This window comes from Terrapene carolina, unplaced genomic scaffold, assembly GCF_002925995.2.
Source record: "Terrapene carolina triunguis isolate 2854851 unplaced genomic scaffold, T_m_triunguis-2.0 Scaffold228, whole genome shotgun sequence".
NCBI lineage: Eukaryota > Metazoa > Chordata > Testudines > Emydidae > Terrapene > Terrapene triunguis.
This window is the reverse complement of record NW_020664579.1, coordinates 582,140-605,633: the sequence shown is the minus strand read 5'-3', so window position 1 is coordinate 605,633 and position 23,494 is coordinate 582,140. Positions and strand designations below refer to the sequence as shown.

The window sequence follows — 23,494 nt, the reverse complement described above, 5'->3', positions numbered from 1 at the left end:
GAATCCCATTCCCCAAACCACTGTTTCCTCTGGGAACGGCAAGCCGGAGCCTTTGAAATGGGAACAGGACAGTGCACCCATTCAGCATGCGGCCTGGGAAACATGCCCGCCTGACATTTGCCGTCTGCACGGCTAAAGGTTTTGCAATGTGAAGGAACAAGCAGGCAGCTGTGTCTTCCCAGAGCTGTTCCCAGCCACCCTTATAACGTCAGGTCCATGTGGTTTATATCACATGGCTCGGGTGTATGATTAATAATTACCCAGGAAAGCGGAGTGCACTTATCGCAGCATCTGGTTCTCAGGGAGATGCGATTTTCTGCTCTCAGTTTATATCCAATATTCCAGCTGGGTGGAGGAGAGGCAGAAGAGGACCCAGTGACTCATCAGAAGTCATGCAGAATGGAATGATCAGCCCAGCCAAAATGAGGCCGTGGCTACACTGGGATTCTAGCTACTGGCACAAACTCTGGTGCAAATCATGTCTACCCTGGAGCTCTGCACTGCTGCAGCTACCAGGGTGCCGTGGGTAAAAGGCCTAAAAATAACCATAAATAAATACATACATACATACCACCTCGCTCTTTGATAGCACTTTTCATCAGTAGGTCTCAAAGCGCTTTACAAAGAATGTCAGGATCATTATCCCCATTTTAGAGATGGGGAAACTGAGGCACAAAGGGGCGCAGTGACGTGCTCAAGGACACCCAACAGTTCAGTGGCAGAACTGGGAACAGACCTCAGGTGTCCGAGTCCCAGTGCAGCGTTCTACCCACTAGGCAACACTGTCTCCCTAACATACTCCAGGTTCTCCTGACTGCCTGCCCTCTGCTCTCGCTGCATGAATTCAGCCCTTGGACTAGAACGCAAACAGCTGATATGTTGCCCTTTAGAGAAAGAGGCCGCATAAGAAGCTGGGGGGGCTCTTCACTGGTCGCACACAGCAGAAAGCCAGGTCCCAGAGACACACAGGCAGAGACTAGCTCAGCCACATTAAAGTCATGGGCACTGCGGTCGGGACAGGAAGGTAGAGAACAAAGCCAGGATAGTGACCTAGATCTCAGTTCCGTTACCACCGCTCCCATTAGCCCCCACAAAACAGTCACATTAGCCTGGGGATTGGGGGTGGGGGGGGAAGGAGAACCGACTTCCTCTACCCAGCGCAGCCATTCTTTAGGAGGTCAGATTCCTCATCTTTTGGCTTCTGCACTGGGCCTCGTGCACTATTCCTCAAACGCACCTTGATCCTCACCTGCACCCCCCACTACTAATCCAGTCCTGGCCCTCCTCCATCCTAGCTCTGCCAGTGCCCCTCAGTCCTCTCTTCTCACTGTTATTTACAGTAGCACCCAGGAGCCCGAGTCATGCACAGTGGCCCCACCGCGCTAGGCGCTGTCCACACACAGAACCTGAGGGCGGTCCCTGCACCAAAGAGCTCACGCTCTCAGCCCGAGGTTCCCCACACACAACTCGGCTGATGCACCCTGGAGCTGACCTGCAGCACCGAAAGCAGAGGGTCACCACACTAAAGGCACAGCCCTTGACTGGCATCAGGATCCATCATTTAGCACAAGGTCTCTCTGCAAACGCTTTCCACTGGTGACAGCAGAAGATGGGGGGGATCTGGGGAGCTGACAGAGTCAATCCCAGAGTGGAACAGCTTTCCTCCATCCTCAGTAAGTTTCCCACATCTCCCTCCCTGCCGCGCGAGAGGACAGGCCAGCGACATGCTCTCTGGCAGGAAGACACAAGCATCTGGCAGCAAATCGGGGATCTGCTCTTACCTGCTGCTGGCTTTGTTCCTCCAGGTTGAGTTTGACCTCGAGAGACTGCCGTGCTTCCAGGAAGGCCTTGCGGTGCTTGCGATCTGCCATGTAGTAGGACATGATGCCCACCGTGATGGCGCACAGGTAGATGGCGACATTGGACAGGATCTTCAGAGAGAGAGAGAAGGGGTGACATCAGTGCAGAAGGGAAAGACAAGAGGGAGCTTGCGGGAGAAGACAGGGACATTGCTGTCCACACTCGCCACCAGAACTGCCATACGGACAGCCTCGTGGTCTGTGTATCCCAGCATCATGTCTCCCACAGTGGGCTGCTGGAAATGTTTCAGAGAGAGGAATAACCACCACCGCCCCCCTGAATTAGCCTGAACATGGGCCCATAGGAACATAGGAATTGTCAGACTCGATCAGACCCAAGGTCCATCTAGCTCAGTGGCCTGTCTCCCACAGTGGCCTGCAACAGCTGCTTCAGAGGAAGGTGTAAGAAACCCCCCACAACATCTCATCCTAACCCACAATAGTCCTGACCCATGAGGCTTTATAATCCCTCCTTAAATTCTTATTTCTTGGCCTTTACCATTATAACTCTGGATATTCTTGTTGCCCTCTTTGTATCTTGTTCGTGGCTTCCACAACTTCATGTGGCCACGAGTTCCACAGTGTAAATCCACATTATGTAGGAAAATATTTCTGTTTATCAGTTTGAATTTGACACCTTTCAATGTCACTGAACATTCCATAGATGAATTCTGTAATAAATCCAGAATGCCCCAGGACTTCCTGGCTCTCTCTATGCTGCACAATATGATCACTCACAACTTCACGGTCACAGCGCAACAAGCTCTCAGCTCCTCCTGCACTGCACCCTGAATTAAGGGAGAACCTCCCTGTAACCACTAACAGTAGAGGGCCTATGACACACAGTTGAACAGCTCTGGCTCCATCTGGTAGAAGGAAGTAAGACACATACACTAAGCAGTTCATTAGGATCCTATACCATGTGGAGAGGGGCAAAGGGTCGGCATTCCATAGGCTTGCTCCAGTACTATGTAGTGGCAGTGTTAGTCAAACCTCTGGCAAGAATAGGGGAGCCCATCCATGCTACTGGATGTGATTTCCCCTCCCTGCTCAGCAAGGCTCCCATGTGACTTCATATTTTTAGAGCCTGTTGGACAGGTACACCGCACTGTCAATCTGAAACCATGGTAACTTCTTTCGCCGGGTTTCAAAGTGACAGCACGGACGTGCTCCGCTGTGCTGCTATAAATAGCTGTTAAATAAATGATCAATAACACTAGCGGCAGTGACATGATCTTTTTATTATGTTCACCCTTGCCCTCCCCTCGTCATACCATGTGCTCGTTTAGATTAGTTGCCTTCGCTCAGGGAGGGTGTCTTTTCCTCCTCTAAAGCGTCACGCACATTCAGTGCTGTATAAACAAAACCTGAGATGATGATGATGATTTAGGAGTAACATAAGCAAGGCCTGTTGGTGCTGTGTAAACTGAAGGGGATGGCTTACCCTTTTAAGCATCAGGTTTGAAATTCCTAGGTTCCTTGGAACCACCAGTTCAAATCTCAGCAGCCCATCTGCATCTGCTCAAAGTAGACAAGCTGAGTCGTGTAGTCTGGAGTGAGGGCCATTGAAAGCAAAACTGCAAAACCTCTGTTCTGGGCAGACATGGTACTTCACGGAGCATACGTACATCAATGGCTATTAGCCAAGATGGTCAGGGATGCAACTCCATGCTCTGGGTGTTCCTAAATATCTGACTGCCAGAAGCTGGGACTGGACGACACGGGATGGATCACTAGATAACTGCCCTGTCCTGTTCATTCCCTCTGAAGCACTTGGCATTGGCCACTGTCAGAAGACAGGACACTGGGCTAGATGGACCATTGGTCTGACCCAGTATGGCCGCTCTTACGTTCTTACTTTTTGTCTGAGTACTATTATCTGTATTCCTGTAGTGCCTAAGAGCTCCAGCCACGAACCAGGACTCCGTTGCGCAAAGTGCTGTACAAATGCAGGTTTGCTCTGGTGCCCTCAGGGCCGCCCAGAGGGGGGGGGCAAGTGGGGCAATTTGACCCAGGCCCCGCAAGGGCCCCCACGAGAATGTTGGAGGCTCCCCCCCGCCTCCGCCTTCCCCCCTCTCCCAGAGCCTCAGCGTCCCGCATCTAGGAGCGGCCCTGGACAGTGCTGCAGCAGCGTGGTTCGGGCGGGGCCTGAGCTCCCACCACTCGGAGCTGCGTGGTAAGGGGGCAGGGCTGTGAGCTGCGGCCGAGCGGCGGGAGCTCAGGCCCCGCTGGAGCCACCACGCCACTGCAGCGCTGTCCAGGGCCGCTCCTGGACACGGCGTGCTGAGGCTCCGGGAGAGCGGAGGCGGGGGTAAGCAGCATGGTAAGCCCCTCTGAGCCGGACACCCCATCCCCCCAGCTCCGAGCCCAGCCCCTCTGAGCCGGGCACCCCCCTGACCCCATCCCCCCACAGCCCTGACCCCCAGCTCCGAGCCCAGCCCCTCTGAGCCGGACATCCCCTGACCCCATCCTCCCCACAGCCCTGACCCCTAGCTCCGAGCCGGGCACCCCCCGACCCAGAGCCCAGCTCCCCACCCAGCCCTGGGCAACAGCAGCGCCACCCCCAGGCAGCGACAGCCCATTGGCACCAACCATCACCCAGCGACAGCCCATTATGTAATTGCAAATGTATATATACACCATTAAAGCATTTAATGTTTTTAAATAATGTATTTTGTGTATTTTCAAATTATTAAAAATTAATTTTTGAATGTATTTCACTGGTTATTTTTTACATTTCCAAATACACGTTACTATAGTATTGCAACTTTTTTTTTTATGGAAGGGGCCCCCGAAATTGCTTTGCCCAAGACCCCCTGAATCATCTGGGCAGCCCTGGGTGCCCTTTCCAAGTTGCTCCTCCCCGCTGTGCAGGGCCTCAAATGGCTGGACTGCGTTACTCAGGAGATCACACTGGTCCCTTCTGGTCTTAACATCTGTCAGTCGTCTACTTCTCTCATCCGCCCTCACATCATGTACAAATCCTGCTGTTTCCTTCTTCACCATCAATGGCCCGACCTTTCCTCTCTGGCCTCAACCCCTACACTTCCTAGCCTGTCACTGGGAGCAGAGCACGTCTCACGCACACACACCCGGTCTGCATCCCCCTTCCCTGTAACAGGCTTCAGCCTCACTGCATTTGGGCCAGGAGGTGGTTATTCACTCAGCCAAGGAGCCGAGTTACCATCTACATATATTGGCCTCTCTCTCAGACAGGGAGCAGTGATTTTGGGCGCCGAACTCAAGACTCCTTCAAGGGGCCTGATTTTCAGAAGCGCTGAGCCCTTTGGAAAAAAAGTCAGACCGCTACTATAATGTGTCTCAACCACTAGTCACCTTGGCCATTACTTGTTCCCAGTCAGCAGCCCATTAACGAGCACAGACACGAGAAAGCCACTTCTGTAACATGACAAGCCGGTGCACTCTCTGTTTTCTGTGCTGGCCTTACAGCCCTTTCGGTCACCCCTAGGGAGACACATTCTAACTTCTCTTCATTAAAACTTGCTTAGCTGTTTTGGAAAAAGTCGTCAGGTCTGTAATCTCCCGGGAAGGCCCCGGGGGAAAGGAACTTCTTGAGCAGTTCTGCCCCAAGCTACACACTTTACTACACTGAACACAGAGGCTAGGGGGGCCAGGTCTACGCCGACACAACTCCACGGAAAGGCGTTGCACCCATTTACACTAGGTCCAGATACAAACAACTCCAGGCACAAATTCAGATTATACTCACTTCTATAGAACTGGTCAAGCCAACAGAGAACATAAAGTATGATGAGTGCAAATAAACTAAGTTCTCAAAAAGCAAAAACCACTGGTGAGGGTCCTACAACCCCACAGCTGGCCCGTTTTCCTCGATCCCGGTGACCAATAATAATCCTATCCACCCCTCAAGCACCTCCCTTCACAGGATCTCACAGCCCCATCCAAACGCTAAGGATGTAATCCCTCAGCCCCTCTATGGGGTGGGGGAATAATATATGGAGATATACCTATCTCATAGAACTGGAAGGGACCCTGAAAGGTCATCAAGTCCAGCCCCCTGCCTTCACTAGCAGGACCAAGTACTGATTTTGCCCCAGATCCCTAAGTGGCCCCCTCAAGGATTGAACTCACAACGCTGGGTTTAGCAGGCCAATGCTCAAACCACTGAGCTATCCCTCACCATGGAATCATCCCTGTGTTACAGATGGGGAAGCACATGCAGAGAGAGGAAGTGACTTATGAGATTTAAGCTTAGATCTCCCAAGTTCCAGCCCTGGGCTTCAAGTCCAAGAGCATCCTTGGTTAAGCATTCTAGATGACAGACGTGTCTATGGGAGCCCCATGCCTGGGAAAGAACAAGGAGTAAACGAGTAATGGTCTCAAGTTGCAGTGGGGGAGGCTTAGGTTGGATATTAGGAAACACTGTTTCACTAGGAGGGTGGTGAAGCACTGGAATGGATTACCTAGGGAGGTGGTGGAATCTCCTTCCTTAGTGGTTTTTAAGGTCAGGCTTGACAAAGTCCTGGCTGGGATGATTTAGTTGGGGATTGGTCCTGCTTTGAGCAGGGGGTTGGACTAGATACCTCCTGAGGTCTCTTCCAACCCTGCTATTCTATGATTCTATGAAAGGTAAGGACGGCTGTTGAATACAACAGGCTGACCTGTCATTAGCCCTGCCGTGATTGGGAGGCATCTCACTGGGGTTGCAGGAATCCTCGGTCTGTGGAAGAGATGGATAGGCACAAATGCTGACACCTCACCAAGGTCACAGGTCAACATGAACCGCACAAATCCTTAGTGGACACGTCACCACATTTAAAAACAACGCTCAGTTCAGTACCATTGGCACATCTGCTCAGGAGAGACCCAGGAATGGAACAGCAGTGAGGCAGCAGGTAATCATTGAGGAGCATCGGCAGAGCTACATGTGTGGAGCCCAGAGCTCAAATAGCAGAGAGGCTGCAGGTTGGGATTGAGGGGCACCAGCAAAGCTGTGGGTGGCAAGCACAGAACTGGAATAGTGGAGGTCAGGATTGAGGGCCATTTGCAGAGCTGTCTGTGAGGAGCCCAGGGCTGGACTAGCAGGGAGCTGCATTACTGGATTGATGTGCATTGGCACGGCTGAATAATGCAAATTCTGGTACAATTTCTGTCACCCACCCCTACCGCTGCTCAGAAGAAGAGCGGGATGGTTACACCCCTGTTAACAGCCTGCACTGCCATTGCATTCCATATCACTCCTGGGCTGGGGCACACGGAAGGGACACAGACAAGAAGGATGAGTCATTTCAACGACCAGAGATGGGGAAGCTCCTTTTGAAGCGATGGAACCGGTCCCTGGCTTTCCCTTTAGCGCACTGGGAAAGGAAACACTCATGATTCTCAGGAAACCCTGATCTCCCACCCTCTCTGGCCCACTCCTTGCACATTAGCCCCCCCAGCGGGGACCCCCACTGCTGCCTAGCACATTCCTTGCAATTACTGTCAAGCCATAGGAATTAGCACAGTGAATAAAACAATGGTCCATTTAGTCCAGTTGCCTGTCCCCATCAGCGGCTAATGTCAGACCACCCCTTCCTGCAACACTGTCCCAGAGGGATAAGGGGGAATTCCTACATGACCCTCACTGTCAATCAGATGACGCCTTGAGCCATGGGGACTGGCTAACCCTCCTCATTCATCCTTGCTAGCTTCACTGCATCGTCCAGTGTTATTCAGTGATGTGCCAGGCCCGCTTCTGAAATGCACTGAGCTTTGCCTCTGCATGGAAAACAGTGTCGTGAAAGCCCAGCCCTCTCCAGCAGGTCAGACCCTTGGGAAGAGGTGAAGGCTCCAGCACTTTGCTGCTTCAAAAGAGAAATCCACCCACACTTGCAAAATGCAGCCGTCATGCTGGATCAGGGGGGAGGAGGGAGAGCAGAAGTCATGCCAAACTCTCTACAGCAGCTCCTAGAACGCAGCTTTGCAGATTTCCTTTCCCGCCCTCAAACAAATCCACTGGGTCCCTGTTCATTTCAGGAGCCGGCTCTAGACCTCCCTTGTTTTTAAGGCCCTCTATGGACTTTCTTTGGACAACCTCATGAAGCAAGGTCCAGATACGGACCCCTTATGGAGCTCCTGTCAGCATGCAGGAGCCATATGGGGGCAGAGCAGTGGAATTCCCCCAGTGCAGGGACTGCTGCGCTGGGCCCTATGCTGCCCCACCTCACAGCCTGGGTATATTGGAATGGGAGGTGGAAGAGGCACGATGTTCTGCTCCAGCTACCTTGAGCTGCACAACAACCCAAAGGCAGCCAAGAGATGCTCTGACGTGCACCCTCCCAGCCCCACAGCAGCCCAAAATCTTGGCGGCACAAAGCCACCACTGCCCCCTATCCGTCAGGCTGCCCCTCCTGTGCTGTGCTTCTTGAGAGCCTAGCCCCCAGCCTCACACCTAATACCCCATCCATTCATTCAGCACCAGCCTCCTCTGTGATCCTCCACAGCATCACCCCTGGTGCAGGAATCTTCTTAGCAGCACCCGCCTTCTGGTGCTGTCTCTTTGCCGGAGAGAGGCTTCGAACAGATTTCAAAACATCCCTCCTCCTCGCTCACCTCAATCTCTTGCTCTCTGTTATTTATTGCTGCACACCTCGGGTATGTAGCCAGTCCAGAAGCCAAAGGCCAACAGCCTATTAACGCACACCCTGGCATGGCTCATTGCTATCAGAGCAGGGATCATTAACTCTGAAGTGCAGTTCCGCTCCGAAGAGTATGTAAAAATAGCCCCTTCTCACTCCCCGGATCTTGCTTCCCACTTGTATCCGTCAGTCTTGGGTGACCCAGGTAAGTTTTTACGGCTTTCTTGTCTCCATTAACCCTGCAGAGCCAGCCCAGCTCCAGGACTGAGCCGGCCTCTGTTCCTTCTGGGGCAGCAACAGAATTGCTCACTAAGTTCCAATCAGTTACACCTGTTCAAACACATGGAAGGCACAGAGATCACTGAGGGCTTCATTTGAAGACACCGGGAGTCACTGAGGCTTTGTCTAGACTAGGGGTGATGTTACTTAAGACATCTAACTAGCACATGCCTAGCACAGAGAAGATGCTAAGTCAGAGTTCCAAGTCTAGACTCTTCAAATGTGATTGCTTATAAGCTCTAACACAACACTTTTTATCCTCACCTAGGCAAAACACAAGGGCATAATTTAACCTGGTAGGTTTATGGTAGGTGATGGTGCAGGAGAAGTAAAGAACCCAGCTTGACCCTCAGATCCCAGGGGAGTTGGGAGAACTTCTCGTTTGGGAATAAAACTGTCTTACTTTTAAAGAGATCCTATTTGCTCTGGGGTCACTGACATGCAATAAACACTGAGTGCCACATAGGGTGACCAGATAGCAAGTGTGAAAAACGGGGACACTTTTTTTTTTTGGAGGAGAAGGGAGGGGATATAGTTGCCTATATAATACAAAGCCCCTAATATCAAAATGATCCCAATAATACTGGGACATCCGGTCACCTGAGGGCCGTAGCAGCATCTTTGCAGAGTTACTTTTCAGAGCAGAGCTGCACTTGAATAATAAAAAAATCCACAAAAACAAAAACACACTCTTTTGGTGGGATGATGCAATGTTTCCTTCCACTCTGACAAATAGTTCCTACCAAGAGCATAAGTGAAATAGCAGTGGGAAGGCTAGAAATGCCTCATCTCTAAAAGTTTGAACCTATTCACACTGGAAAACATAATCTCAAATATACATACAAAATGATGGGTCTAAATTAGCTGTCACCACTCAAGAAAGAGATCTTTGAGTCATTGTGAATAGTTCTTTGAAAACATCTGCTCAATGTGCAGCAGCAGTCAAAAATGCTAACAGAATGTTAGGAACCATTAGGAAAGGTAATAATAAGGTACAGAAAGATAATAAAACAGAAAATATCACAATGCCACTATATAAATCCACAGTACACCCACACCTTGAATACTGCGTGCAGCTCTGGTGGCCCCATCTCAAAAATATATCTATATTAGAAGTGGGAAAAGTGCAGAGAAGGTCAACAAAAAATGATTAGGGGTATGGAACAGCTTCCATATGAGGAGAATTTAAAAAGACTGGAACTGTTCAGCTTGGAAAAGAGGCGACCAAGGCGGGGGATATGAGAGAGGTCTATAAAATCAGGACTGGTGTGGAGAAAGTGAATAAGGAAGTGTTATTTATCCCTTCACATAAGAACCAGGGGTCACCCAAGGAAAGTAATAGGCAGCAGGTTTAAAACAAACAAAAGGAAGTATTTCTTCACAAAATGCATAGTCAACCTGTGGGATGTTGTGAAGGCCAAAACTATAACAGGGTACAAAAAAGAACTAGATAAGTTCATGGAGGGCAGGTCCATCAATGGGTATTAGCCAAGCTGGTCAGGGACAAACCCCATGACCTGGGCGTCCTAAGCCTCTAGCTGCCAGACGCTAGGAGTGGACAACAGGGGACGGATCACTCAATAATTGCCTGTCCCGTTCATTCCCTCTGGGGCACCTGGCATTGGCCACTGTCGGAAGACAGGATACTGGGCTAGAAGGACCGTTGGTCTGACCCAGTCTGGCTGTTCTTGTGTTATGTTCTTATTCCTCTTATTCATTTTTAAACATTGCTTTAGATACCCCGCTTGCCCGACAGCCACTCATGTTCTATTATAAACACTAACCTGGGATTACTGAACAGCTCCTGCTCTAACACGGAGTCAAAGGTGGTGCAAAGAGCCCCCAACTTCTGTGGACTAGGGACCCTGGCCCATTAAGAGGAAGGAGACATTTAAAAATTATCTTCTCCTTCAGCTCCTGCCCCCAAAAGCTGACCCTCTACCCCTTTCACTTTGCAGCCTGCCCTAATCTTTGTCCACTACCTTGTCCCTTTGGGCGTAGGGATATTGTGTGTGCTGTGGTCCCTGGGGCACAGGGAAACTGTGTGTGTGGTGGTGATTAGGTCTCAGCTCCTCACCCATGGGAGCGGGTGCACAGTTGCGACAGCATCGAGGCAGCCACTCAGAACATGGAGTGGTACAGTCAGGCCAGTAATGGTCTGAGCTCAGGGCTATGAGCACCCAAGTCCTTACCCCAGCTCTGCCATGGGCTCCCCAGGACCTTGGCCAAGTCACTTGACCTCTCCATGCCTCAGTTTCCCCCCCCCCCATACCAGGGGATAAGTTACTTGTCTCCTTTCCAGGGGCGCTGTGAGGATTAAGGAGTTGGTGTTTGTCAAGCCCTGTAAAAATGCTGAGTATTCGTAGGCGTCTTTAGCTTTACTAGGTAGCCCCAGAGATTCAAGCACAAGTGGCCAATTAGTCAGGACAGCAGATTTTACACATGCTCCCTTCCCCTATTCCACCATACTCTCCCCGTCGCAGCCTCTCCAGCGCTGGGTTTCTCCCCCCACCCCACACAGCTGGTCTCTCTCCCTTCTGGAAGAGGAAACACCAAGAGTCCCTTCCAGGCTGGAGAGGGAAAGGACCAGGTCACAAAACCCAAGACTCAGCAGCAAGGGCTCCTGCCAGCCCCCCCAGGCAATAAGGGGCTGCTAACATGAAGAGAGATCAGGGTGGGGGGAAACAGGGTGTTTAAAGCAAGCAGTGTCCCTTCTCCTCCAGGCTGGGGGCAGTTTCTCAGGCTTCCCCTCTGGACAGGTAGGCCAGTTCCCTCCTTAGTTGGGGCCCAGAGACAAAGTCTAATTCCTCCCTTCTGCCAGGGGAGAACAACAAATGGCTGCTCCTTGGCAAACCCAGGAGTGTCCATGATCCCCTTGGCATCAGGGAACTGCTCCCAAATCTTCCCAGAGCAGGAGAGGAAAGCACAGCGCCAGAAACACCCAGCCCTACCCAACCCCACTTAGTATAGATGCCCCTTACCAAGACACAGGCCAAGGCACCAGCAAGGATGGAACCCATGATCTTCAGCACCAAAAATAAGCCCCCAGGCACTGCCTGAGCTATGGGAGATCTTTAACTATCGGTCGCAGGATGCTAGCTATGGTTGCTGGCACTGGGCACTGGAGCGAGGTGTGAGCACACTGAGCAGGCCAGGGTCTCATGCTCTGCAGTATTTGAGCACCTCACAATCTTAGTGTATTTATCCTACCAGCCCCCTTGCAAGGTGAGGCAGGGCCATTATTTCCATGCTCCAGATGGGGAATAAGGCACAGAAGGGCCAAGTGTCTTGCCCAGGGTCACAAGAAGCACTTGGCAGAGCAGGGAATTGACCCTGGCTCTCCCAAGTCCCGGACTAGCAGCCCCCCGACCATCATCTCTGCATACATGTGCACACACCCCATCACAGTCCCAAACGCCAAGCCCCGTCCGCACTTGCCGTCACATGGCATTTCCAAGCATGCAGATGCTATTAGCACATTCTTGCTCTGACAGCACTCTGGGTGCTTCTACACTGCAATGTAAATGTGGCTCTGACTCAGGTTTGAGCCCAAATCTCTCTACTGTGCATCCACAAATCAATCCGACTCGGCAGCAAACACTCAGGACCCAGGTCCTCCTGCGTCTGAGCCCAACTCCTGCTGTGACTCAGGTCCAAACCCCGTTGTTTTGCAGCGTGGACGCAGCCCCAACTTAGAACATTGGCGTAGTGCAGCGTGGATGCACCAGCATGGCTCTGAGCCCCGGGTCCAGCCACTGTAAACCCGGGTTTTACAGTGTAGTGTGGACACTCAAGCCCAGGCTTGGAAACACCGTGTCCACAACCGTGGGTCCCACAGACCCGGGATTACAGTGCAGTGTAGACGTACCCTCAGAAGCTCTAACCAGGACAGGGATACTGTGCTAAGTGATGTCCAGAGCCGGTGACCATAAGGGCGAAGCGAAGAGGTCCAGGCTGACTCCCAGAGCTGTGCTGCAGAGGGGAGGCAGCCAGTGGGGCACAGAACCCACCCTTCTCCTTTCAGAGGGAGCCAGTCTGCCCTGGAGCCGGTGAGACACCACACAAGTGGCAGCTCACCCTGAAAGGTCCACAGAGTTGGTTTTCCCACCAGTACCGCTAGGGAAGGAGGGGATGGCGGATTCCCAACGAGAGGGAAACCCCCTCAACAGAGACTCCTAGGAGAGGGAGAGAGAAAATTCTGGGGGTGGCGGGGGCACAACCATCCAAACGCCGGCCACTTGCTATTTTAAACAACTCCCCCGCGTTGTCATGACAACTAACTGTTCTAAGGAGGCTGTCTCTGCTCAGAAGGCCCCCACAGTGTTCTGCAAGCACCAGAGCTGCACAAAATCCACCCCTCCAAGGGAGCTTCTCACGTGCACTTATTATTATTCAGGATCTGAACCCAGAGATCCTCAGCCCGGTAATGAACCGCTGCAGAGAGAGGGGCCCAGGCTGGGCTTGGCTGGCGGAGTCCTTTCAGGCCACCTTAGCAAGATGGAATTTCCCCCTCCCCCAGGGTCTCCTTTCCCCATGCCAGCCATGCCTCTGCTCTGGGGTTTCTGTGCTTTGTCTCATGACAATGGAGCGACAATGATTTACATCACCTGGAGATCTGGCCTTTCGACTCCTCCTCAGCGGTGACTCCTGTACGATCATGTGTGGAAAACGTCCAGTGCGGCCCTTGCATTTGAGAAGGCCTTTCTCAGCGTACGCCTAGCCTGACACGCATGGGGAGCAGGTTTGGACCGAGTCTCTCCCTTTCCCTGTTACAGAACTAAGGGGTCTAAATAAGTTTGAGCCAAAGCACAGAATATTTGCTACCCTCATTCAGGGTTCTAAAAAGATAAATAAATCCCCGCTTCTTTTAATGAATGGAAAGTTTCATCAGACACAACCCCCAGCCTCCAACAAAGGGGGCTGCTATACGGCCAGCGTCCCAGAGGAGATCTCCTAGATCTGTTTTCCTCCTGGGTAAGAAGAGCGGCATTTCTAATCCTCCGTTCTCTTGATCATGCCAAAGAAGAACGGAAGAACAAACCAAGTTTAAAGCGAGTGGCTGTCCTTCCTTCGAATCTGGTTCTTGTCCACTAGGAACCGGACACAGACCACCAAATGGTCATTTCTGTCACTCACCACTGACTTGGCTGGACTCACACCTGGGACCAAGAGGCAGAAGGCTCTGTGGCTCTTCATTAATCCCCCCCACACCCCAATAAGCAGGGCCGGCTCTGGCTTTTTTGCCGCCCCAAGCAAAAAAGCCTCCGGCCGCCCCCCCGCCCCCCTCCGCGGGGGGGGGGGGGGGGGGCCGGCCGGAGCCGGGGGGGGGGGGCGGCGAGCCCCGGCGGGGGCTCGGCTCTCCCCCCCCCGGCGGCCAGAGCGCAGGGCGGCGAGCCCCTGCTGGGGCTCGCCGCTCTCCCCACGGCGGCCGGGGGGAGGGCGCGGGGGGGAGGGCGGCCAGAGCGCCGGGGGGAGGGCGGCGAGCCCGGCTGTGGCCCCGCTCTCCCCGGCGGCCGGAGCGCCGCACCGCCCCCCTCCAGGTGCCGCCCAAAGCACCAGCTTGGGTGCCTGGTGCCTGGAGCCGGCCCTGCCAATAAGGTTCTCTTAAGAACATCTGGAAGGCGGGGGGGAGAATGAGCAAGAACAGCAGCGGGATTCAATGGCCTTTCTACCAACCATCTCCTGACAGAAAGCAGGGAGCAGAGGGAGCTAGGGAACAGTTACACTGAGGAGGCGAGCAGAAGCAGCACTAACGCTAGAGACAGAAGCACCTGGAGAAAGAGGGTTACACTCCAGGCCTAGCCGCAGTGGAAGGGTTTTAGGACACCATTAGCTTAATCCCTGCTAACACCTTTAATTCAGCCCCAGCGGTGTTGTTGCACTGCCTATGGCTCAGGAGGCAGAATATTCCCTGCAGAGGCTGCCCAGGGCTTCACTTACTTAACGCTAAATGCAAACAATTAGCTAGAGCCGGCTTTAAAGAGAATGGGAGGAGAGACTAAAACACAAACAATCCCCAAGCTGAGAGACAGGAGCAGACGGGGAGAAAGAAACCAGGGTTAATAACCTCCCTGCTTCCATCATCACCATAGCGCTGGGAGAGCACAACGCCCTGCACAGGAGACACAGCCTAGCAGGACAGCCATAGAGTCCCTGCCCCAAGTCGCTTGTAGCCTCCAGGCACCATGGGCCAGATCATCAGATGGTGTAAACTGTAAATCAGCTCTTCTGAGGTCACCAACTGAAGAACTGGGACAAAATGTCTGTCCCCCAGACTTGGTTGGTTACAACCCTGTATTCCACATATGTACTGGGGCCAGGGGATCTGAGCCATCCGAAGGCTGTCACCAGACTTGGGACACAGAGACCATCCCATCTACACTGCACCCCTGAACCGCTTTATAACCCGCTTTCCCTAGCACTGTAGGAGCGTCGATATGGCCAACAGGAACGTGTTTGTCATTGTCAATAGGCTCTCTGGGACAGGTGGGATTTGGAGGACAGCGAAGGAACCTGGTCTACACCTGGAAGGCCATCCCAGTTATGGGAGGAAAGAAGGAACGAAGCTTCAAATGATATTCGTCAAGAGGAGCGGCCAGGAGAGGAGATTGGGAGCATCGCAGCGGGGGGAAGATGGAGGCAGAAGCAGATTTATGGAGAGCTTTGAAAGTTAGGAGACACGTCACTTGTGATTGTAGAAGAAACTGGGAACCCAGTAGAGAGAATCAAGAAGGAAGAGGATCTTAGAAGCGGCATTTGGATTGGCTGGAAAGGATGAGGTCATAGAATTCGAGGACACCAGGGTGGTATTTATTATTTATATTAACGTAGCACTTTGAGGACAGGGGTCCCACTGTGCTAGGTGCTGTACAAACATATAGCAAACAGGCAGGCTCCGCCCTAAGAGCGGACATGGCTCTGCTGGCAAGAGCTGCTGCATTTTGGCAGCAGGGAGAAAAACTCAGGCCAAGATTTGCTACCCTAGTTGCTTACAATAAGGCATCTAAAATCCATATTTAGGCACCTCATTAAGTGGCCTGGGAACTCTGGGGGCTCAGCAAGTGTGACTCAAGGCAGCATTGACTTCCTGAGAGTCTGCGGCGACGTGTCTGAGAAGGGTGAACTCCTCCCCTCATTTATCGCAATGTTGGTGTTGACTCTGAAACCTAATAGTGACTGTTCCAAAGTCAACATTGTCAACTATATTGGTGCTGATCATTTTAGCAAAAACATCCAGCTATTCTAGGATTGTGAATGGAGTCTGACTAGTGAATTGCCCCTTTGCCCCCTCCTTCCGAGCTGACCACTGGGGAACACAATCTACAGGTCCCACCCTCCATGCATGGCCTAGTCTCTGGGCCTGCCCCTAGAGGATGACAGCACACACGTACACACTCAGAGGAGGCAGACAGTTCCAAGCCTCTAGTGTAGTATGGAAGAAGGCACAAAGACAAGAGAGCTCTGTGGGTCCCTCTTGTTATATTCCAGGGACTTTGCATCAGACAGGGACCAGGTTATTTGTATTATATAAAAGCCTCTACCACCCACCCCCTATGGTGAAACTGCCTCATCCCAAACTCCCCGTGAACTCAAGCTTTTGTGAGGTTTGACTCTCATTCTCTTTTTTCTCTTCCATTCTGTTCCATTCCCCAGGACCTCCAGGCTGCTCTTGGGGCTACAAGCCCCTAGAGAGCATGAAAGAAGCCATGCTTGCCATATAAGAGACGGGATCCTATGACAATTCGGACTCCAGAGATTTGGAGAGCATTTGACTTTCTCCTACCTCCCGGAAGTAGCTGGTTCTCATAACTGCAGGATCTATTTACTCTCACACCACCCCTATGAGGCAGGGCAGAGCTATTATACCTATAGAACACTTGGGAAACTGAGGCACGGAAACCACAGAGTAGTTTGCCCAAAGTCACCCCGGGAGTCTGTGGCAGAGCAGAAAATTGAAACCCGGTCTCCAGCTAGTGACCTAACCACTGGGCCATCCATCCTTCCCGCTTTCTTACTGGAATCTAAACTCTGACCCCCTGCTGTGGTGCGTCATACAACGGCCTCTTTGTCAGCTTGATCAGGAACAGAACTTCTTGGCATTGCTCTTTATAGCCATCCAGCCTGGATTAGAACTGCTCCAGCAACACCCTATTAATAGCAACACCCTCCAGGAACCATACCAATGTCTTTAATAATAAAGCATATGTTTATTTCTGGACATAATGTTCCTCTTTTCCAGAGTGCAGAGATTCAGACATGCCGAGTTGCCAAGGTTTTGCTGGCCCCTTACGCTCTATACGACAGAAACAATTAACACAGAGCACTGAAAGGCTGGTGCTGGGGTGGAGGGTTTGGTTTCAGCGGATGACACGGAATGGATCATCTCTTTACCTGGGATTCACAGTAATGTATTACAAGGGGAGGCCCATCGTGAACTCTCAGGCCTGGGGATCTGCTCCAATTCCACCCTGCAGAACGGCTTAGCACAGGCAGAGTTAGCTGCTATTAGCCGGTTCTACATTTGTGCCATGCACCCAGGGATGAGTTTATACCAGTGCAAATAGCAGCTCTGGCTATCTGCACTAGGAGTTTTCACTACACAGCAGCTGGTCACTCCTGGTAATCAGGGCAAATCCCCAGGGAATGACAAAGCCTTAAACCTCACGGGTTTGGCCACTTCTTCAAAGAGGCTGGAAACGTGTGTTGTGGGTAGCCTGTCTTCACCCACGCATCACACCCCTTTAACAGGCCTCGAGCCCTCCATTAGAGGCTAAGGTGGCTCTGCTGGGCCAGCCACTTTTCACAGGACAGTCATGCCCATTTGGAGACCACTGTCCTGAACTCTCTTCAGGACACCACAATGTTGTTGTGATGCCCTGACCACTGCTGGATGACCCTGCGGTTCAGACGTCCTGTGTGCTCTGATCACTGGATCTGCAGCACCCACAAACACACGTGCAAAAGAGAGAAACAGAGAGAGCGGTGGTGCATTCCATCCATCATAGCACTGCGGAACCCGGGACAGAGCCGTGCTAAAGACACACTCTGATCTCAACATCATTAATAGGACCCTACCAAATCACAGCCATGAAAAACGCATCATGGACTATTAAATCTGGTGTCCCCCCATGAAATCTGGTCTTTTGTGTGCTTTTACCCTATACTATACAGATTTCACGGGGAGACCAGTGTTTCTCAATTTGGGGGTCCTTATTCAAAAGGGAGTTGCAGGGGGGGTCACAAGGTTATTTTAGGGGGGGATCACAGTATTGCCACCCTTACTTCTGCGCTGCCTTCTGAGTTAAGCGGCCAGAGAGCAGTGGCTGTTGGCCGGGTACCCAGCTCTGAATGCAACGCCCTGCCAGCAGCAGTGCAGAAGTAAGGGTAGCAATACCACAACCTCTCCTACAATAACCTTGTGACCCCCCTACAACTCCCATTTGGGTCAGGATCCCTACAATTACAACACTGACATTTCAGATTTAAATAGCTGCAATCATGAAATTTATTATTTTTAAAATCCTATGACTGTGAAATGGACCAAAATGAACCCTGAATTTGGTAGGGCTCTAATCATTAGCACATCCACAGCCATGATGTAAACAACCCTACTCAAAGATAAGCGGTGCCCAAGAGGCTCCACTAACCTTGACAAAGGTAACATACTGCCTACTGGGCAAAACGGAGTAAAAAAACCCACAACAAGCTGGATTACTACAGAACCCTTCAAAAATCCAGTGCACAGATATCTTACTACAGCCAATTCTTCCCCTACACAGAATCCATGGGTACAAACTGGAAATAAAAGCCAGGCCACAAAGGGCCCACAGGAAAGCTGAGGAGGAAAGAATTAGTAACTCATATGTGGGAGAAAAACTGACTATGAAAGACACTTTCTGCTTTGCAAAGAAGCTCTTGGAAATGGGTAGATGATTCCTGATAAGAGGCAAGGAAGGGAAACAGTGTGTGACTTGGGAAGAAAGAAAAGTTTTGCAGAAACAGACTCATAATATGTGGCAGCTAGTACCAAATCTGCAATGGCCAGTGATACAAAACAGGCACATTAGAGGTGTGGGAAGGTTCTAGGATTTATATTGTAGTTGTGGGGAGAAGGTCTTGTGATGAAGGCAGTGGACTGGGGCTCCTAAGATCTGGGTCCCCAGCTCTACCATGGATTCCTGTGTGCCCTGGGCAAGTCACTTACTCTCACTGTGCCTCAATTCTCTAGTTGTAAAATGGGGATAATAATCTATTTTGTCTGTTAAGACTGTAAGCTTTCAGGGGCAGAGACCATCCCTTACTGTTGATAGACCCTGGATCTCAGCCAGGGTCTCTACGTGCTAACAATGAGTATATATATTTTCAACAGCTTTTTTTTTTTTATTATTGCCTCAAGGAGACATTTGTGGGTCTGAAGCACACACCAGAAGGCCTGATTTATTATTTTGGCTGCATAAATGGCATCCCATACAAACACTGAGCTCTTTGGCTCAGTCAAGTTCCCCAAGTTCAGGCCTACTCATGCCTATTGTGAAAGCCAAACCTAGACACAGACACTGGATATACTGTAAACACTTGATGCGTCATTTGTCGTCATGCTGATAAAGTTATTGACACTGAGGCAGGAAAGAGCTGGGGGGGGGGCTAGTGCATCGGTCAGTTTATACTTGCCCAGTGCAGATTTCTGTTAGCGGGATGGGATCTGGCCATACCTATCCTTTAGAGGGGAGTTGGAGATTTAATATAAAGGCTGCCCCAATAAGCAGGTCCAAGGCAGTAAGAGAATGGTGAATGTTATTGTTTCAATTGCCTGGCATTGTGTCTAAAACGTCTTGGGCCAAATTCACTTCCTGAGGTAAAAACCCCATCGATTTCACTGATGAATTTGTCCCCTGATGTTTACAGGCATCTAATGATCGTTAGCTCACTAGCTCTGTGCAACTCTTCCCTGGGCAAATGCTTGATATACTGTATTGTATCTACCTCTTGGCAGGCCTTGCCTAGATTGTCAGACCAATAAAGAACTGCTGGGCTGAACTGTTAAACAGGGAACAGTCTTGTATTGTGGTTTTTTAAAAAGGTGGCAACACCCTCAGACATGGTCACACTTTTTCACACCCTAACTCTGCTCTGCTTCCAAAACTGCAATCTCACCCCTTGGTCTCTCTCACACAGCATCTCACATACACACACCAAGGCCCGGTTGTTTCCTCGGACATCCAAAGAGAACAGATGCACTAAAACATCTGTGGAAAACCTGCAACAAGAGGAGACAGCCCACTGAGTGCAACTCACAACCAAATGCCCCCTTGCAAACCGTTGAGACCATTCAAGAACAGACGGAGCCTGTCTGGAAAAGGACGAAGGAGGAAAGCGTCAGAGACATCAGATGCATGGACATGACTAGGTGGTGACTAAAGAAACAATAGAAATATAGATACAGGCTGTCTGCAAAAGTACCTGACTGAATTCTTCCCACTGAAAGAGTCATGAGGCGGTGGCTAGGCCTGGCGTGAGAGCATAGGCCGTTGCAATGCTTTGAATTGTGTATCGGTGCAGAGGCAAAGTGGTTAGGGCACACAGTTGGGAGACATGGGGTGCTATTCTTTCCTCTGTCACTGACTCACTGCCTGGCCTTGGGCAAGTCATGCAGCTGCTGTTTTCCCACCTGGAAAACAGGGACGATGATACTTACCCACCACTGTAAAGAGGGATGAGCTCCTCATGGCACTACCAAAGGGAAAAATATCGCCCTTGACTCCCACATCAGCCCATCCTGATTAGTACTGTTGCACTGGGAGCCTGATCCTGCTGAAGCCAATGAGAGCTGGATCTAGCCCATAGCAATCTGTACTCTTACAGCAGCTCCTAAAAGCTCACTGTCTGCTAAGAGCCGACGCAAAGCACTACACAAGGGAAGCCATTTGCAGTGCACAGTAACAGCAAGTTTCACTAGGCCTACAGACCCAGAGCTATGCTACACGTTCTGGAGCACCATCTCCTGGCACCTTATCTTGTAACTACCTATTTACCTGTATATAGAAGTAGGGCACTCTCGTCACACTGCCTTTGGCCTAAATATTCAACAGTGTCTAGTGAATTTGGGGGCTTAAAAGGAGCCTGATTTTCACATGGCGGGCGCGCAGCCTTTCTGACAATCAGACCCCTCTACGGGGTCACAGGTTGGGCACCTGAAATCACCAATGGGTTTTGCAAATAAAGGTCTTTTTGAATAGTGGTGAAAGCAGCAGCCTCACTCTCTGCAGAATGCCCAAGAGAGAGCGCTAAGAGGGCAGTGGAATGGAAGTCACCGCTGGTCCCATTGCAAACAGCGTTAGTAGGAATTGGCTCATCCACAAGCCAGAGACCAGCCTGGGTTGGAGCATTACTTATATATATATATATATATATATATATATATATATCTACACACACACACACCCCTCTCCTTTACAGAAACAGGTCGGGGTCACAGCCCGCTCCCGTTGATCTAAAATGGCACAACTTCTAGTGGCTCCAGTGGCACCAGCATTTGGCCATTGGAATAGTGGCGGCCCGCTTTTCTGGTGGAAGCTCCACCCCTGTGATAGATTAGAAGATGGGCGTGTCCTCTCACAGCAGGTCTGGCACAGTGGCTGCCCCACCCCAGCATGCAAACTCCATCCCTGCGTACAATAGTTCTAGGGCATTTGTGTTTATATTTTCCTCTCAGCTGGTTTAATACCCCAGGCAGCCATTTGGGAGGCCAAAACAGTGCAAGATCTGGGCTTCTCCTGGCATGTCTGTATGGCCACCATAAGAATTAAACATGCAAAGAAGGCACCAGACTGGGAGTGAGGGTTCTGCCCCCAACTCGGCCACCGACATACAGTGCCACCTTGGGCAAGTCACTTCCTTGCCCTGGCCTCTGTTTCCCCAGGCGTAGAACGGAGAGAAAGATACCTCCCCAGTTTGTGACACGCTTTGAGATCTTTGGATGACAAATACTATCCATATACACCAACGGACATTGGCACCCCAGACTATTCACTCTCTCCCCGATGGGATCGTTAAAATGCCCATCACCGTGATGGCAGGTGCCTAAAGTTTAATACACAGGGCCCAGTGGGCAGCCAGGAGGTGCTGAGGGAATTGTGGTAGGACGTATACAATGGCCCTGGCTACTGTTGCCAGTGGCTATTTTTGCTTTGGCAGGAGCTGAGGAACAGGAGGTGGTTTCTGATCATCTGAATAACCAGTGGGGAACCCCTTTTGGGGGATGGCCACCCACGGCTCGAGAACCACTGCTCTCTGGGCAACTAGACAGCCCCAAGGACAGAAACGTTATCCCAGACCCAGGTGCACAGGGCTGGGAGTCTATGTAGGTAAGGGCCATAGTGTTTAAATGTCCCTAATGTGGGGAAGACGGACCCAAGGTCTGACCCAGTATTGCTGGCGATGCCATCCATGGCACATGCTCTTCTGGACCAAGCTTGTCGTGGCCCACTTCAACATAAGCACAGGCTGACTCACTCCCTCACCCCAGGAGCCTGCATTTCCCTATACCCAACCCTGAAGGTCAGTTACGCGTGAAACATCTCCCTGGCCCAACTGACTCCCCGACATTATAGGCCCTCAAACCTCCTGCCCTTAGCAGGCCCCTTCCCGCTGGCCTACCTCTGCCTCAGGACACTGACTCCCCTTACCTGCCGTAGCAAGGCCTCTCCGTTGATCGAGTCCTGCTGCTGCTGAGCGATGGTGACCCCCAGCACCAGGGTGTGGATGCCGCAGGAGACGGCCGTGATGAGCACGATGGGCGTGAGGCGCAGGGGCAAGGTGATGAAGAAGGAGAAGACGAAGAAGGCCTGCCAGCCCACTGTGTCACTGGCCTCGTGGAAGTGGGAAAAGTTGAGGCCCAGGTAGCAGAATATCTGGGCAGCGATGAGAATCCAGAGGACATAGGGCAGGAACTTGCGGGAGATGCGGTCCGGCAGGAGCCCGTACTTGCATAGGACGAAGAGCAAGATATCGGCGGCCAGGCCCACGGAGGCCACCAGGATGGGGGCCAGCTTGTCCGTGGTGTAGACCACGGCACACATGACAATAACATAGCAGTCGAAGAGGGCAGCGAAGACCACCAGCACCAAGAGGGTCTCGTGGCGCTGCCGGCGGAAGTAAGTCTGGTAGAGGTTCTCCAGGGACTCGGGGGCGAAGGTGAGCCGCATGAAACGCGGCAGGCAGAGGCATGAGCCTGAGTTCCTCACTGTCACCTCATGGGTCCGGCCCACCCCACGTTCGGGGTCAGAGGGTAGGCTGACCGAGTAGTCAGCCGAGTACTCGGCCGAGTACTCCGGCTCAGAGAAGGCCCTGTTCCCGGGCATTCTGCCTGCCCACTTTTCCCAACCAACCCTTGGAGAACTGGCACCGTCTGCAGCCGACGGTTACACCAAAGGAGCTCCGGCTCCCATTTACCTCAGGGCAACCAACAGGCAAGGGCAAAGAGGCATCAGCAATGGCATCTCAGTTCTCCCCCTCAGACCCACGTCCTTCCCCAACCCAGACGTTCCAGTTGGAAACCCAGGCTCCAAATAGGGGAGCGTGCCAGTAGCCAACAGGGCACGTCCACTGCCTCCCCCTGCGCTGAAGCCTTCAACTGGCTGCTCTGTAACACCCCGATCCTTCCCACTCACGCCCCTTTCAAATGTCACCAAAAATAAAATTAAATTTAAAAAACAATTGGCTGAGCTCCAAACAGAATCACGAGCTGCAACTAGC

At 51.6% G+C, this 23,494-nt stretch overlaps 1 protein-coding gene across 1 annotated transcript in view; it reads right to left on the bottom strand.

Annotated features, from left to right (window-relative positions):
- Positions 1-23,100, bottom strand: part of ADCY3 (adenylate cyclase 3) — a 91,156-nt gene extending 68,056 nt beyond the window's left edge. Inside the window, exons 1-2 of the mRNA XM_024198208.2 lie at positions 22,426-23,100; positions 1,782-1,931 (exon numbers count right to left, since the gene is read on the bottom strand). Of these exons, the coding sequence (XP_024053976.2) occupies positions 1,782-1,931; positions 22,426-23,100 (825 nt within the window). The remainder of the gene's footprint in view (positions 1-1,781; positions 1,932-22,425) is intronic.
- Positions 23,101-23,494: the final 394 nt, after the last annotated feature.